The sequence below is a fragment of the Amphiprion ocellaris genome, chromosome 2 (assembly GCF_022539595.1).
Source record: "Amphiprion ocellaris isolate individual 3 ecotype Okinawa chromosome 2, ASM2253959v1, whole genome shotgun sequence".
NCBI lineage: Eukaryota > Metazoa > Chordata > Actinopteri > Pomacentridae > Amphiprion > Amphiprion ocellaris.
In genome coordinates, this window is record NC_072767.1 from 23,585,642 (window position 1) to 23,603,633 (window position 17,992).

Consider the following 17,992-nt stretch of genomic DNA (forward strand, 5'->3'; position numbering starts at 1 on the left):
GGAATGCAAACAAACACAACACGAAACGCTGGGATTAGAGCTGCGCAGGATCTTGATCGGGATTTTGGGACGTTTTCATGAACCCACTGGATAAATCTTTGCCCTCGTTAGACGCAGACACGTGGCTTTGTTGTGTCTCTAAACCACATTAAACCTCCAAAGGCGTCTTGTGGCAAAGTCGGATGATGCAGACAGGAGGAGGAGGAAGACAAGCCTTTTGTTTTTCACCTCAATATTCAGCAGCTGAAGCCTCCTGTCGCCTAAAACGTGCAGCAGCAGCGGCAGCAGCAGCAGCAGCAGCTGGTCCGGAGCGCAGAGGAGGATGATGATGCTGAGGCTGTGGAGATGAGAGGTATTAATAGGAGGGCTTGAGTGTCACTGGCTTTCACTGTACGGACCGGGGGGCTTGGTGGAGAGTCGGCGGACCGGGTTGGGGGGGCTTCCGATCCAAGACTGCGCAGTCGGAATTAAAAACAGAAGGAAAAAACAAACGAAGAAAAAAAAAATATCGCAGCTCGTCACACGGACATCATGGAGGTGCTGGCAGTTCTTAATTTGGGCGATTTTGCCCAAGCTTTCTCCAAAATGGGAATGTTTCCCGTGTTTGATCTCGCCTATTACATCGTGTCCATCCTCTACCTCAAATACGAGCCCGGTGAGTTTCTGTCACACTTTTTTTTTCTCTTTGCTTCCAGTTTTCACATCCAATATTTGTGCACTTCATGATGTGATAAACGCGATCAGTCTGTCTAGAATCGATACTGCGTTCTGTGTGGCAGGTGCATGATCCACACTCACCAGACATGTGCCTGAACACACAGCTATTTATAAAAACACCAAGTAAAATACATCGAGAATAACACATTTTCAACAAATTTATGAAACACGTTAAAGCTCAGAAGTAATGATCTAGACTGAAAAACTACAATATTTACGTGATAAATGTCATTTAATTGTTAGTTGAAGTCATTTTCATGGTGTAACTAGCCTACATATTGCACGGATCTACCCTACAAGGAATTCTCCTGCTGTTATCTCTAAAGTGCCCTATCCTTATAAAGCATGACCTGTTACATAAACTCCAGCAGCAGCTCTGCAGCTCTGCTGGCTTCACATGAGGGAAAGTCTGGTGCTGCAGCAGCCTGACCTCATTTACACTGTAGGAAATCACTGGAGGAGATTAAACCATTCAGCTTTGGGTAAAGCTCCAATTTTTTCCAAGATTTGATTCCTTTGAGCAACAGAGCCTGAGGAGGATGAAACCTGAGAGAAGGCATGTGCATACCAGCGACTTCAGCAATAAATAGAAGAGCCTGAAATAGACAGAGTCAGTGGGCCTCCGGAGCCCCTCTGCTGCACACTTGTAGGCTTCGTTTGGGTGTGTTATTTACACTAAAACATGAATTAAGCTGTTGAGCTAACAGATAAACCTAGCATCCTGTAGCATGTTTTCATCACAGTTCAGTGACGTGACGTTTCAGTCAATGTCTGCTCACTTTGGTTTCACTTGGACCCTCAGCAAAGACTCCAGAAGCATCTAGCAGACTATTCCACTTTGTAAAAGGAAACCGGAGACGTCCACAGAATGAACAACATGATTGTTGTGTTTTAGGAGGTTAAAAGAAAGATCTGAGTCTAATTTCATCACTCACTTCTACTCCACGCTCCAGTCACTTGGGTAAAATGTCAGAATTACTCAGCAGATCAACAAACTTCAACCCCCCAGGTTTACTGATTTTGGGAAAGTGAGCATCCTGGTGGAAGTCCAGTCACTGCAAACGCTGATCATGATCCAAACAACCTGCGCAGACTGAAGACATTCAGGCCAGTTAGGAAAGCATCCAGCTAACAGCACATTTACACAACTTTTTAAAAGGTATTGAGAAAAATTAACAAAACCACAAACTAAAGAGCTAAAGAACGAGAAAACTTGAGTCTACACAGCATGAATATACACTATAAACAAGAAAACAATCCATGTGTTGCACTTGAAGGTAAATTCAGATTGCTTTATTACTTTTCAGAGCGAGATGGTTAAATTCAAAATAAACCTTTTTACTATTGGTCATTATTAAACATAGTGCACTGAAAGTGATCAGTCCATAAACACTGAGTAAAATGCTTTGTATACATACATATATTTATTTTGACATTACTAAGGATGTGGTGTGACAATTTAGAGGGCAGTGACCTGTGATTTATTAGCCCTTGTTCACTAGAGTCCTCGGTTTCAATTAAGGCTTTAGTTAGGGCCCCGGCATTCTCTGTCCTATGGTAATATATATGGTATGTTGCAGCAATAAGTATTAGCACTTCCTGTATGAGAATTATCTAATGGTTGAGTCTATTCGAGGTGACTAACAGATTCGTACTACAGATAAATACTTGAGATACACACTGTATCATTTATCTCTTACTGTAACACAGAACCACACACACCTGTTGTTGGTGCTCTGGACTCATCTCCAAACCCCTGTGACTCCTTCCTTTTACTGCAAAACATGGAACAGTTAAATTCAAACTGACTACTTGGTGTGTTCTGCTTTAAAGCAAAGTTAAACCAACGGCGGTTCGTGGTAATACTCACAGCCTGAAATTCAGCACAGCCCCTGCATTGAGCAGTAAAGTCCTGGAGAACAGAGAGACAAAGTGTGTGTTTACAGGTAACTCTGTAATTTACCTGACGTTACTAGCTGCTGCGCTGGCATTAGCACAGAGCTAGTTAGCTTATCGTTTAGCACGACAAACCGCTGTCTAACAAATAAAATAACACATACTAACCCCAGCACAGAAGGTATGAGTTAAATAAGCACATATTACTGTGTAGAACTGGTCATACATGCAAGACATTACCCGAATAGCAACCGACATTAACACATCACAGTCGGCTCACTTCCGTGTTCGCCACGCAACCAGAAATTAGACCAATAGGATTTCAGGACACTGTTAAACCTCAAGAGTTCTAATCCCCGAGTTTAAACTGTAAGGTACGATCTGTACATAAAGCGTGACTCCACATTAAAGGCAGCAACATTTTCACAGGTAAACATGCTGTCATTTACACTTAAACAATCACCCTAACTGTAACAGTAATTCAGACAGTCTTAGAAATCACTGAGTCATTGATATTATTCAACTGTGGCTCATTGAACTTACAATAAATCCATTTTCTACTTTTGCTTTACCATCTATTTTTAAATAACATGTCATAATATATTGCAAAAGCAAGCACGAAAAAACAAATTTAAATCTGTTTTCTATTTTCGAATTTTTGAAAATGCTCACTCACATAATCATGCCCAACAATATGCAAAATGTGTCTTTTACAGCACAATTAGAACAGAATAGATTTTTAAATTTTTTTAAAAAAGAATAAACTATTTTGTATGGATGAACGTGTATGATAACCAACTGAAAAAAATAGCTCTACCTCATAATTTTTTTTGTCAAGTGAGGACCATGAGCCAGAAAGCTATGAGAAAGAGAAAGATCTTAATAAAGGATGGTGGGGAAAAAAAATAAAAAATAAAAATAAAGGATGGTGGAAGTTTCTTCTTTAGTTTTACCATTACCATAGCATCTACCAAACAAATCTCTCCTTTTCCCATCAGCAACACCTGCATCTCTTCTCTTGGCCTATTTATAAGGCCAGCTACCAAAAGATTAATAACAATAAAAACGAGCATAACCTACAACACATATCAATTTCACTCCAGGTACTAGCAAAAAGTTGTTAACTCTGATATCCCTCAGTGGTTTCTGTCATAAATCACACCTTTGCATATGATTATAGCTGTAAATCATCATAAATAAGACCTTAAATTTGAAAACCACTGATCTAGCTGCCTGCCCTCACTGTGGTATCAATATGAAGCATTGGCTGAGCACAGAAAGACAGTGGGTTGACCTTACTTTACCTGGAGCACAGTGTCTCACATTTTACATTCATTTTATTTTTAAATAAACCGAAAATGATACAATTAAGAGGTTAAAATCCAGGTGATTTGTGGCCACAATATGTCAAGATCTGAACAACACCTCTGGGCAGGATGCAGAAGTTCAGCTGAGACTGTTTGAATTACACTTTCCTGGTATTAAAAGTTAAAACTAAATATCACAGGTGGGATAGATCTTTTAGATAAATGACAAATAGCTCGTGTTTGCACATCTCTTCCATGAAAATGTGACTGCGGAGAAGCAGGTTTCCATTGTGTGGCTTTGGGGCCCTCTAGTGGGGACAGAGGTCATTGTTTTGGTCATTAATCATGAGATTTAAAATGAAAAATAGACCAAATAATACATTTAATTAATCTTAAACATACATAAATCGGGGTTGATATGTATAAAAATGGGTTTGTGATTGCTGCTTTAAACTCAACATTTTCTGCATCATCTGACGGAATGCAAACAAACACAACACGCAACCATGGGATTAGAGCTGCGCAGGATCTTGATCGGGATTTTGGGACGTTTTCATGAACCCACTGGATAAATCTTTGCCCTCGTTAGACGCAGACACGTGGCTTTGTTGTGTCTCTAAACCACATTAAACCTCCAAAGGCGTCTTGTGGCAAAGTCGGATGATGCAGACAGGAGGAGGAGGAAGACAAGCCTTTTGTTTTTCACCTCAATATTCAGCAGCTGAAGCCTCCTGTCGCCTAAAACGTGCAGCAGCAGCAGCAGCAGCAGCAGCTGGTCCGGAGCGCAGAGGAGGATGATGATGCTGAGGCTGTGGAGATGAGAGGTATTAATAGGAGGGCTTGAGTGTCACTGGCTTTCACTGTACGGACCGGGGGGCTTGGTGGAGAGTCGGCGGACCGGGTTGGGGGGTTTCCGATCCAAGACTGCGCAGTCGGAATTAAAAACAGAAGGAAAAAACAAACGAAGAAAAAAAAAATATCGCAGCTCGTCACACGGACATCATGGAGGTGCTGGCAGTTCTTAATTTGGGCGATTTTGCCCAAGCTTTCTCCAAAATGGGAATGTTTCCCGTGTTTGATCTCGCCTATTACATCGTGTCCATCCTCTACCTCAAATACGAGCCCGGTGAGTTTCTGTCACACTTTTTTTTTCTCTTTGCTTCCAGTTTTCACATCCAATATTTGTCCACTTCATGATGTGATAAACGCGATCAGTCTGTCTAGAATCGATACTGCGTTCTGTGTGGCAGGTGCATGATCCACACTCACCAGACATGTGCCTGAACACACAGCTATTTATACAAACACCAAGTAAAATACATCGAGAATAACACATTTTCAACAAATTTATGAAACACGTTAAAGCTCAGAAGTAATGATCTAGACTGAAAAACTACAATATTTACGTGATAAATGTCATTTAATTGTTAGTTGAAGTCATTTTCATGGTGTAACTAGCCTACATATTGCACGGATCTACCCTACAAGGAATTCTCCTGCTGTTATCTCTAAAGTGCCCTATCCTTATAAAGCATGACCTGTTACATAAACTCCAGCAGCAGCTCTGCAGCTCTGCTGGCTTCACATGAGGGAAAGTCTGGTGCTGCAGCAGCCTGACCTCATTTACACTGTAGGAAATCACTGGAGGAGATTAAACCATTCAGCTTTGGGTAAAGCTCCAATTTTTTCCAAGATTTGATTCCTTTGAGCAACAGAGCCTGAGGAGGATGAAACCTGAGAGAAGGCATGTGCATACCAGCGACTTAAGCAATAAATAGAAGAGCCTGAAATAGACAGAGTCAGTGGGCCTCCGGAGCCCCTCTGCTGCACACTTGTAGGCTTCGTTTGGGTGTGTTATTTACACTAAAACATGAATTAAGCTGTTGAGCTAACAGATAAACCTAGCATCCTGTAGCATGTTTTCATCACAGTTCAGTGACGTGACGTTTCAGTCAATGTCTGCTCACTTTGGTTTCACTTGGACCCTCAGCAAAGACTCCAGAAGCATCTAGCAGACTATTCCACTTTGTAAAAGGAACCGGAGACGTCCACAGAATGAACAACATGATTGTTGTGTTTTAGGAGGTTAAAAGAAAGATCTGAGTCTAATTTCATCACTCACTTCTACTCCACGCTCCAGTCACTTGGGTAAAATGTCAGAATTACTCAGCAGATCAACAAACTTCAACCCCCCAGGTTTACTGATTTTGGGAACGTGTTTTATTCTACTTGAGTTATTTGAGGTCAATGGATTTGTTGTGCTCTTTTTATGTGCTGCCTCTACAGTAATTTCAGGATTAACTTGTGATGATGTAATCACTGTGTTTGGTGTCATGGAATTAAAAGGAGTAAAAAATGACTTAGATTTAGTTTGTAATAGACTATTCCTAGTTAATGTATAATAAGGGAGCTACTTACAGCTCAATTGCCAGTATGAGCATCATACTCCTGAATCTGCAACTCAGCTGTCACAGGTTGTGTTGCATTGTGGGTAACATTGGCACCGAGTTTTGGCGAGGAAGAGGAAAGTGTGGAATTAATGGGATGACATCTATAACAAATCAGTCGAGGCCTCATTTAGCAGCAGAGTGAACACATGGATGTTTCTGTTGCTACAGTTTGAAAGGTGTCAAAAAGTGCTTGTTTTTAAGTTATTCATGTATGTTTTAGAGCTCAGCATGCTGCCGACTTCATGACAGCAGCAGTAAAACTTTACCTTATTTTCATATCTAGAATTTTACAGTCAAATGACTCCTGCTGCCGACATGTGTGGGATCAAGTTGCAGCCAGCGTTGCCTGCATGTGTCTGAGTGGAGGGTCCCGGATCACACCACACATTAGAGGAGGACGTGAATGAGATGAGGTCGACATGAGCGCAGGAAGGAGAGGCAAATGTGGGGTGAAAGGTTAAGACGGGCCGACAGTTGCAAGGCAGGAGGAGCAGATGAGCAGGATATATTTATAGGGAGGCATTTCTCAGGATCAGGTTGCTTTCAAACTGAGCGCCGCTCGCACAACGACACCCGCACCCACCTGTCAGAGATTTGTGCTCACATCTCAGTTTACCGTGTGTCTCGAACAATGTTGTAACACCGGTGTGTCGTCCCACATTACACTTGACAATATCATGTATCATCAAAATACATCACGCTTTATATATGAACATGTAACATTTGACATTTCCTCATGTGATCATTCAGATTTCAAAGAACGTTATAGTGAAAATCCGCATGAGTGGTTTCATCCTCCTTCAGCAGCCTGGAGAGTAGTTAAATACATCAGCTAGCGATAGTTACTAGTTAGCTTTATAGGTTCAGCTTTACTATAAAGATCACATTATTAAATACAATTCATTATTATAGATTAACCATCATGTCATCCTGCGGGTCAAAATTGACCCATTTTAAAGTTTCAAAATGTGGGAAAAAAAAATATATTTTCAGAGTGAAACTTCTGATGTCCACATTTTCAACATTTTTGGGAAATCTTTGAACATTTTTTTGGTGGAAAATAAGGAATGTTAAAAATGTTTCTTAAGAACATTCACAAAAAAATCAACCAAAATCCAGTGAAATTTGCTGGATTTTGGTTGATTTTTTTGGTGAATGTTCTTAAATAAAATATTACAAGTTTTACTGATATATATGTAATCACGTTAGATATTTTTAGGATTTTTTGAAAGATTTTTACTCATTTTTTGAAAAATATTTACAAGAACTTTCCTGCCAAATTTGGGGGATTTTTTTATTTTATTTTTTTTAAATAAAACTTTTAAGGGAAATTTTTAAGGAATTATTGGAATTTTCTTCCTGAAGGTTTTGCAATGTTTCAGAAATTTGGGGAATTTTTTTGCTGAATTTTTGGATTTTTTTTTTTTCAGACAAAGAAACAATATTTTTTTTGGTGCCCATAAGTGAAGACAACAGGAGGATTAAAGTAGACAAAACAGTATCAAATTATTAAATCTCAACCACCTACAAAATTATACAGAGTGTAATGTGCATAATTAGTACTTTAACCTCTAATACACTTTTTCATTAATATTCCAGCGCTTTTAGTGATCAACATCCCACTAGACTGACCAAAGTCTTCTTTGGAGTCAGTTTGACACAAAATTGGCTTTGTTTCATTGTTAATTGTTGAACCACATGAAGCCTAAACACTTTTGTCACAGTGCCGTGAATAAAGATTTGGAAACATGGATTAATACTTAATCCTCAAAAGAAACCAGGCATCCTACATAGAAACACAAAGTGATTTTCCTTACATAATGCAAAAAATAGACATAAAACACTCAGTTTCTAAATTACATGGAGCAGCTTGAGTCTGTATCTTCTCAAGACTCAGTCATTTGTCAGCTTACACTGTAGTCGTCTGTAGTCAATATTAGTTTATGATAAAAGGGCGTATTATCAGGGTGTGACCCGAAACGACAAACTGGGCGTAGACAAAGATACAGCTCACATGCACACAAGGGATCCCCTGATAATAACTTTCGAATGTTACCAGTAACAGTTTGTTGGAGCTGACAGAGAGTTTTAAAAGCTCATATTTCTGACAAAAATCTCAAGCTGGCTTTAGTGATTCTCAAAAAAGGTCAAAGATCACCAGAGTTTTGTCTGGGTCAGAGTGGAGAAGCTCATAAACTCATTCACTGTATTGGAATTAGCAGGTCATTAATGGGGGGACTGTAAAGCAAGTTTTTTGATGGTTAATCATAACTAAGATAAGATCAACTATATTGATCCCACAGTGGGGAAAGTTCAGCGTTACAGCAGCTCCAAAGGAGAAAAAAAGTATAAAGGCAGAACAAGAATAGATTAGAAATACATAATTGCTAATTTACATTTGGAAGATACACAACAAAAATAAAGTCCTTTTTCAAAACAATCTGAAAATAAATGAAAATAATCAGTATCATTTTTTTTTCATATTCAAGTTGAGAATAAAATAAACTGAGATGGTATTTTTTTAATATTACCACTAGGAGTCGCCAAAGTTGGACATTTTTCTTCTTTCTTGGAATTATTTAGCCAGTTGGTCCTTTCTATATATGGTTTTGTAAATACATGAACTGAGTGATTTACATCCTCTAGTTCTAGCAGTGAGCTGCTGTAGCTGGTTATGGAAGAGAATGTGCACTGCTCTTTAAAAAATTTTTCTGCTTCTGTCGAACATGAAAATGTCATAAAAGTCACATGTTCATCAGCCTCCCTATTCTAACTCATAACTACACTCCTACTGACCACATGCGGTAATATTTTCGTTTTCACACCCTTCCTTATGTTCCTGACACTCACTGACAGCTCCACTGCTGCGTTGCAGGCTCGGTGGAGGTTTCTCGCAGGAGTCCCGTGGCCTCCTGGCTCTGCGCCATGCTCTACTGCTTCGGCAGTTACATCCTGGCGGACATCATGCTTGGAAGCAGCCCCGTCGACTATTTCCAACACAACAGCCACATCCTGCTGGCCTCAGCTGTCTGGTGAGAAAATCCCCAGAACAGGAGAAGAGATTCTGTTTCCAGGTCACATGTGGCTACAAATGCTCTTGATCAAGCTTTCAAGACTGTATATTTGATAAAACTGTGCTTTTGTTTGATCAGTCAGACTATAAAATATTGTAATTATGTCATGATTCACACCTGTAGTTCTGGGACTAGACGAAAATATCTTCAACCATACTGAGATAATGTGATTTCAGTGAATTTATGGTGGCTATTGTTGATAGTAAGAGATTTATAGGCACATTTAAGTATTTCAAAACTCAATTTCTTTTAATTTGGCTAATTTTAGGGTGACAAAAATACATAAAGCAATGCTGTACTTTCAATAGCAGTATGGAGAAACCTTTGAAATATGATTTCTTGGACGTCTCCAACTTATGAGACTCTATCCTAAATTCCGTTTTAACTGGAAACCAAATTTTCGGCTGATTTAAAGTTGAAGCTGTAGCTTATCCACAGCAGCAGTGACATAGTTTCTGTAAATGACAATTGTTTTGAGATGGTAAATGTTATTTTAGATGCAGTTCACCTCAGCTGTTATGAGAAAGTCTCAGCTATTTGAATGATATGACACATCATAGAGTTTTCTGTGTAAACTGATCCTTTAACATTCAGTGAAAAGCTTATGATCAAAGCTGATTCTGCATCACAGTAGCCAGCTTCACACCTTCTCTTCTTCTGATACCATTTTTCTGTCTCTTGGCAGGTACCTCATCTTTTACTGCCCACTGAACCTCTTCTATAAATGCGTGGCTTTCCTGCCTGTCAAGCTGGTGTTGGTTGCCCTGAAGGAAGTCGTTCGCACTCGTAAGATTGCCGCAGGTGTTCACCATGCCCACCACGCCTACCACCACGGCTTCTTCATCATGGTCATCGTCGGATATGTTAAAGGTCGGTGATTCTCTGCGTTGGAGATGTGTTTGTAAAGATGAACATGACAGCTGATACGTAAACTGGGTTCTTAAATTCTCAGATGAATCATGAAGATTACCAGCTTAGTGGCTCGTTGAATGACTTTGTGACACACATTTGGTGACCTATATTACTTTCCTACAGATTCTTGTTTTGAAAAGTCACTGAGTGTCAAATCTGGTGAACGTTTCTGCAAACGTTAGCAGCTTCACCTTGGAGACCGTCTTTAGTGTTGCTCTGTGAATCCTTGCTGTGTCTGCTTGGTTTGACAGCTGCATTCAGAGAGCAACAGTACAACAGCCGCATTTAAACATGAATGAGCTGCACATGTGCAACTCTGCAAGGTTGGATTAGCAACTGTTCCTTGAAAGCTCCAGCTTCAACTGGTCTGTACTAGTTCAAGAAAAAAAATACTCAGGACTAACCACCACTACACTACCAGAGTCCTGCTTTATTACTTAGTAATAAATGGTATTTATTTGGCACCCTGACTGGTAGAGGATCCTGTGTGAAAACTGATGCCTTCATTGTGCATTTACATTGTGAGAATTCTTAAATAACGACAGTAAACCCAGTGCCAGATATTATTCTAGCAGTGAAAGTGCAACATACAAGGCAGTTTAATGTAGCCATGCACATGTTTACTACTCCTCAATAGCTTGTCACTTTAGCTCATTTTGTGGAAGTAAAATTGTTAAAAGAAGCAAAAAGGCCTCAATAAGGAAACAATGTTCTACAAGTCTGATGTTTAAAGTCTAGAACTGCTCAAATGCAACAATTTATAAAAAAAAAAAAAAAAAAAAGAGCAAAGCCTTTCAAATTCTGTAGACCACATTTCTCCCCTCTGTCTTTACTGTGAAACTGTTCCATAAAACATAAGTGTTAATAGAGAATATTTCCTGCTGCAGTACTGAGGTGCTGCAGGCATCCGTGTTGAAAATGTTTGAGAGAACTTGAAGCCAGATAAGAGCAGTGACACGAAACACCGACTTTTTCGTCCTCATTTTTTTCCACCATCTATTTTTATCCTCCCAGGATCTGGAGTGGCTCTCATTTCCAATTTTGAGCAGCTGCTGCGCGGCGTGTGGAGGCCTGACACCAACGAGATCCTCAACATGTCATTGTAAGAGTGTGTGTGTGTGTGTGTGTGTGTGTGTGTGTGTGTGTGTGTGTGTGTGTGTGTGTGTGTGTGTGTGTGTGTGTGTGTGTGTGTGTGTGTGTGTGTAAAATACCCTCATCACTGCCTCCTGCAGTGTGTAGCTGTTTCAGATGGACTCTAAAGAAACATTCATTCAAAAAAAAAAAACAAAAAAAAAACAAAAAACAAGGCCTTAAGGGTGACTGGGATTAAAAGAGATGTTAAATGAGACACAAAACAGTCAGCCTGTTTGTAGCTTGAATCAAAATCACTCATGTGGAATTCAACATTTTAGGACTTTGGTGCCCCCCAGTGGTGGCTTCTAAAAAGACCCTTCAGCAGACGAATACACACTTAATACACACTGTCACCATCAGATAAAATCTCTTATTCTTTGGTGTTTTTATGATTTTATTGGATTGATTGTAAGAGTCATTTGAGACTTTGTTCAGTCCACAGAGATACATTAAACCTTCACTTTCACACTTCACAGTAGGTTTTTCTCTTAATTTCATAAAGATGCCTTGTTAATATCTTAAAATTTCTCTTTTACCGTAATTTGTTGTACTGACAGTCTGTGTTTTGTCTCGGCAGCCCGACCAAAGCCAGTCTGTACGGAGCCATCCTCTTCACCATGCAGGAGGCTCACTGGCTGCCAGTGTCCAAGAGTGTCCTCATCCTCGTCTTCACCCTCTTTATGGCCACAACCAAGGTACGAGCAGCACTGAAGCCTCAAATCCTGCGTCTGGGCAGGAGAACCCAAGCGTAGACACAGAAACTGGCAGACAAGTAAATAAAGGAAAGAGTTTTATTTAACCAGATAACTAAACCAATACATAAAACAGAGAACCAAACTGGGGGGACAGAACTAAACCAAACTACTCACAACTCTACAAACCAACACTAAGAACGCAAAAATAGACATCTACAAACTAAAGTGAATTAACAATACTATGCTAAAGAGGGGTACTCACAAGATGGGGGAACTGACAATAGAGGGGGAAGACAGACTGAGGGAATCCAGGGGCAGACGGAGACGAGGCAGGAAAAACAGGCTGGAGACTGAAGCAGAGCTGGTGAGAATCTGGTAGGAGAACCAAGTCCATTTGAGGAAAATCCAGGAGGTGGTAAAACGGAGTCCAAAGGTGGGGAAGCAAAGTCCATGTGGAAACTGAATCTCGGAGAGCAACAGAATCAAAGAAGGGATGTGAATCTATGATCCGGAAGGGAGTGAATGGAAGGACAGAGCTTAAATACTGGAGGTGAGGTGGAGAACAGGTGAATGCAGTGACCTGATTACTGCAGCTGACACTCATTGCAGTAATCAGCAGGTAGCAGAATGCAGGCAGGTGAAACAGGGAGAGCAGGAGGGAGAGAGACAGGAGGAGAGAGAGACACGAGGAAGAGGTGACAGACAGACAGAGGGACAAAGACAAAGAGACAGGTCAAAACAGAAACAGATCAGGACCCAAGGGAGAAAGAAGGAAAAAGAGGAAGAAGGGGAAAAAGGGACAGGGGTTGGAGCAGGATCATAACAGACAAAAACAGTTCAATATTAAATAAAGGTTAGCTAGGCACAAAAACCTTTCTCCCAGGTAAAGATTTGGTGATCATGAGTTAATAACTGCACTCAGGTTGGAACTGGTGTTAAATATTCAATATATACATGTAATCTGCACAGCTGTATCAAAGCACTTTTCATTTAGAGCATGTGTTGTATGCATCCAATGCATTTCTGTTATTAACAGCAGGAGCATGTTTTGATGTGAAGGGTTTATGTCATAATACATCTCTTAGACCTCAAGAATGCAGAGTTTTGGTAAGAAACATTAACATGTAAATGTTATTGTTCACAAGAAAAAAACTTTACAGACGAATTTACTTTCAAAGCACATTTAATATGCAAATGAAACACAAGACGCATGCATTGAAAGAGTGAAGTAACATAGAGAACAAAACAAAAAGAAAGAACAAATAAAAAGCTCAAATAAAAGACTAAACCATACAATAACATTGCAGTGCATTACTTAAAATGAATGACTGCTTTAATTTTTTTATTTAATAAAAGGGAGGGGCAGAAAAGTCACAAGCCTTGGTTTAACACATAAACCCCATTAACTGTTGTTGGCTTCGAAAGTCATATTATTTCTTTAAAAATTGCAAAAATTGCACCATTTACTGTAGATAGAAGCTGTAAAAACATAACAAATCATACAATTTCCAACATCCTGATGGTCCTTGAACTAATCGTTTGTAATGAGCTGTTCTATTGGAAAATTAGCAAAACACAAGCCTCAAACTGCGGTATTTCATCAAAATCACTGTATTCTACATGACTCATTTACATTAACAGAATTCTTTAAAAACCAAAAAAATCTGAGTTCTTTGATGCAACTGAGGAGCAACGACTGACTCAGCTACAACCGACAGTCACATGACAACATTTAGAAAAAGGACTTTTCAGCTGAACTGCAGGCTGTGTTTACATCTAATGATTTATGGCATTAGAACTATCCTGTACTGCACATCAGTTCTCTTTGTCTAAAAACACCAAGAATTGCTTTGGGTTCAGAAGGTTCATGAAGTGTAAAAATTCTTTTATAAAAAAGCATTATATCCTACAATTCCAAAATGCAACTCATTTACGCATTTTGTACCACTCTGTTTGAAAAACTCTCACAACTTTCAAACTCATGTTCCATTTTTTGACAGTAAACTGTAAAAACCATCCAGTGGAGATCATTAGGATGCTTAATCAGAGACGTAGAAGATACCGTGCTGCTACTTTCACAGCCAGTCACCATGATAAGGAAAATAATTTTGATGTCTAAATTCAGTGGAGTTTCTCTTTAAATACCCTGATACGAGGCCACATCTCCTCTGTCTGTCCTGTCAGGTGTTTATGACCGCCCGACACTCCCACGGCTCCCCCTTCGCCCTCATTGAGTCCTGGACCTGCCACCTGCTCTTCGGCTCTCCTCTGGGTGGCGGTGAGGAAGACCACCACCATGCCGCCGCTGCCGCTCCATCTTCACCTCTCAAAACCAAGGAGGAGCTGAGCGAGGGCGTTCGCAAGAGGAAGGCCAAGAAGGCCGAGTAGGACGCCACGCTGCACCGATGAAACTGCATCTGACTCGCCCTCATGGCCTCCCCATGACGGCTTCCCATTCCTTTCTAAGGAAAGGGGCAGTTTGATGTTTTGCCAAATGAGACCCTTTCTATTAGAGCAACATGGTGCTTTTTGCATTTTACATGGCAGGACTCTGTAAATACCACGGCAAATGTTTCTCGCTTCAACCCAACCTGGACATTTGAAACCTGCCTATTTATGTTTCTGTGAACACCAGCATCTGTGCTCAACGCTGTGTGGTGGTTTAGGAGACGTACGGTCGCCTTCGGACGGCATTAGATCCACATCAGTAGTTGTTTTGCTGGGTCAAGGTGTTTTCTTTGAATCTACTAAACCTCATATCAGCTCAGAAAGAAGCAGAAAATTAGACAACGTCTCAATCAGAAAGTTGTGATTAAGGCATTATGTGAAAGAACTTTTCCCGTAATGCTCCTCACACTGAGATGAAAACGATTTCATATGTTTAAATAAAAGTAAAAGAAACACTCTGTCGTGCAGGTGTCTGTCATTCACACTTTGTATAATTACTGGTAATAAATTGCTCAGAACCAATTTATTTTTATAGATCTGATCATTTTGTTTCCACCTTAAGTCTAGTTTTAGATGAAGCACTACAAACTGTGTTTTCACTTATTTTAATGAAGAAACCCTTTGAGAACTGATAATGATTAAAAAAAAAAAAACACCACAGGTTTGAACAGATATGCAAGTTATTTTTATTTTTTTCAAATTTAGCATTAAAAACATGTAAAAAAAAAACCATATAAAATACAACGTATTAATAACATTAAACTAGTAGTTCCTAGCGTTTCTTGCTTGTGACCCTTATGTAAAAGCAGTTTCTTCCGTTAAAGAAACATCTCCCCTTTAAGCTTCTCTGATAGTTTTACTTAAAGAGGTTAAATCATTCAATATTTCATACAAAAATGCACAGAGTAGAATGAAGTAGAAGTGAGTATTTTACATTGTTGTATTTAAGTAAAGAGTCTGAGGACCAAGTTTATATATTTAGACTAAGTTTAATTTGTCATTGTGTATCTTACTTTTTATAATTCCCTTACACTAGCAGTCAAAAATTTGGAAACACCTTCTCATTTCATGGTTTTTCTTTATTTTCATGACTATTTACATTGTAGATTCTCATTGAAGGCATCAAAACTATGAATGAGCACATATGGAATTATGTAGTAAACAGTTGTGTTGTGCAGAAGTCAGGTTGGTTCACAGCTGACAGCCCTGTTTGACAACTGTTAGAATCCATAATATGGCAAGAACCAATCAGCTGAGTAAAGAGAAACGACAGTCCATCATCATACGTGAACAACTTGGAAGAATCAGCCACAGTTAGTGAGAATTTAATTTCTGATTTGAACTGCTTTGTGTTGATGAAGCTTTTTGAAGATAAGGTCGGACCGTGCATCTTCTCTTTAATTTTCAGAGTATTTATTTATTTGACAGTGTGATTCATTGAAAATCAGGTTTTATACCTTGATAACATGCCTATATGGTGTTTTTTTTATATCCTGGAAGACATATAATGAGTCAGACTTTAATATTTAAAACAACCTAAAGAACCAATCAAAGTTAATAAGGAAACATCTCAGCCATTTCAAAGGCAAGAAGGAATTATTTTTTATGGAAAAAAACGTCTAAATATGTCGTTTAGACAAACAGAGGTGACTTTTATGTGTTTAATCGTTAACTAGAGAGAAGCTTTGACCTAAACTTCAATGAGTGCAGCTTTATAAGCGCTGGTTCAGGAATCAGCTGCTGTTATGTAACTCTAAAGCTGCTGGGAGGTGACATGAAAGTTCTGAGGTGAAGCTGAGGTCACAGCCTGAGAAACTCACACAAACTCTTGCAGCAAAGGCAGTAAACCACCACTAATGAAGTTTGCAGGAGGTTCTTACACTCAACCTTTAACCTGAACATTCCTCACAGCAGCAGAGATCAAGCAGGTCTGTTTGCTGCTCGTTCAGGTTGTATTTGTAGCAGTGATGGAGTTCACGGACAGACCTCTGAGGCTTCAGTTACTCAGATAAAAGTATCTGAGTATTATCAGGTGCTTAATACACTTAAGCATCAATGCAGCGACTTCTAGAGTATACCAACTACTTGTATTACTCTTGAAAATGGTTTAGGTAAAGCTCATTTTTAACTGTAGGGCTGTAGTTGATGATTACTCCTGAAATGGTTTAAGATGCTGCTACCTTTACTTCATCAACCCCAAACCTTTTTGATTTGTAGACTGTGTTAGAGTGACATTTAGCCACTGCATCTAAACCTCAAAAGCATTCACTCACCAGCCATCAGAGACAAATAAAACCAATTAAGCGTCACATTCGAGAAGCCGAAACCATGAAAAGCCTGGTATTTTTGTATAAAAATGACATCAGTCAGTCATCAGAACAGCTGATTAATGTTCTGATAAATGGCAAAAGTAAAATGAATGTTGAAACTTAAATTTGTAGCGTTTTAAGCTGCTAACAATTAACAATGCATCTGACTTTAAAAAGTCGTCATGTGTTTTGTATTCAAAATGTTAATCTGTAAAGGAACTATTGCTGAAATTTAGTGGATTAGAGGTTTAAAATGTCATGAAAATGTGCTTCAGTTTAGTATTGAACAAATACATTTTGTTACATTCCACTAACTTAGTTCTGAAGTGGAAAAACATAAACACATTGATACAACACACTAATCAAGCAAAAATAAATTCATTCACTGACTTTAAGCTCCTACTTATATTTATTTGCTGCTGATAAAAAAATATTGTGGTGTAATTTGTCCCACACACAGAGTAAAGTGCTCTGGAGTCCAGGACAACAGCAGAAATGAGGTGCTGTGTTTGTTTTTCCAGTCGAGGCCCACAGTGAGACTTCCTCATTCCTTTGGGCAAGGCAGCGAGATGGAGAGAAGAAAAGAGGAGTGGAGGTGCTGAGAGCCTGTCAAGATGATCTGGACCAAAACCCCAAAACCTTCAGAGGCAAAGAATGTAGGAAACATCTGCTGGTCCCATTACTGACACACACACACACACACACACACACACACACACACACACACACACACACACACACACACACACACACACACACACACACACATACAAATGTAGTTGTAATCATAAATCCATGGACCAGTTAACATGTGTTTGGATCTGAAGCCTGTTTCCTTTATGCCTAAACCAAATTGCAACTTTTCTGTCAGTTTCACTTGTATTCGGACAAAAATGTCTTTTTTTTCTTCATTTTTTTTTGTGTGGATCCTTTAGCATACTACTTTTTTAAAAATACTTCTTGCTTTTTGTTGTTTTTCTTTCCATGGATCACATTAAAAAGAAAAGGCTTAATCTCAGAATTGTTGCAGATTACAGGTTGGTGAATGAA

General features: G+C 39.3%; 1 protein-coding gene and 1 long non-coding RNA gene across 2 annotated transcripts; one reads left to right on the top strand and one right to left on the bottom strand.

Annotated features, from left to right (window-relative positions):
* Positions 1–1,742: 1,742 nt before the first annotated feature.
* Positions 1,743–2,889, bottom strand: LOC129347472 (uncharacterized). Its single transcript, XR_008599600.1, has 4 exons — positions 2,782–2,889; positions 2,588–2,629; positions 2,440–2,492; positions 1,743–1,810 (listed from the first exon to the last, which is right to left on the bottom strand). It is a non-coding gene; the product is annotated as an uncharacterized LOC129347472 (long non-coding RNA).
* A 1,892-nt stretch (positions 2,890–4,781) lies between these two features.
* Positions 4,782–15,088, top strand: tmem38a (transmembrane protein 38A). The gene is made up of 6 exons (XM_055004737.1): positions 4,782–5,046; positions 9,246–9,402; positions 10,130–10,314; positions 11,371–11,458; positions 12,068–12,185; positions 14,370–15,088. Exons 1-6 carry the CDS (start codon positions 4,923–4,925, stop codon positions 14,571–14,573), a joined length of 876 nt encoding a protein of 291 aa, XP_054860712.1. The 5' UTR covers positions 4,782–4,922; the 3' UTR covers positions 14,574–15,088.
* The last annotated feature ends 2,904 nt before the right edge of the window (positions 15,089–17,992 follow it).

Excerpts from the sequence above, each read along its gene's own strand:
- tmem38a (XM_055004737.1), top strand. The coding sequence starts at position 4,923 with ATGGAGGTGCTGGCAGTTCTTAATTTGGGCGATTTTGCCCAAGCTTTC. Across the intron at positions 10,315-11,370 it reads CATCGTCGGATATGTTAAAG|GATCTGGAGTGGCTCTCATT; the intron begins GTCGGTGATTCT and ends TTATCCTCCCAG. Across the intron at positions 12,186-14,369 it reads TCTTTATGGCCACAACCAAG|GTGTTTATGACCGCCCGACA; the intron begins GTACGAGCAGCA and ends CTGTCCTGTCAG.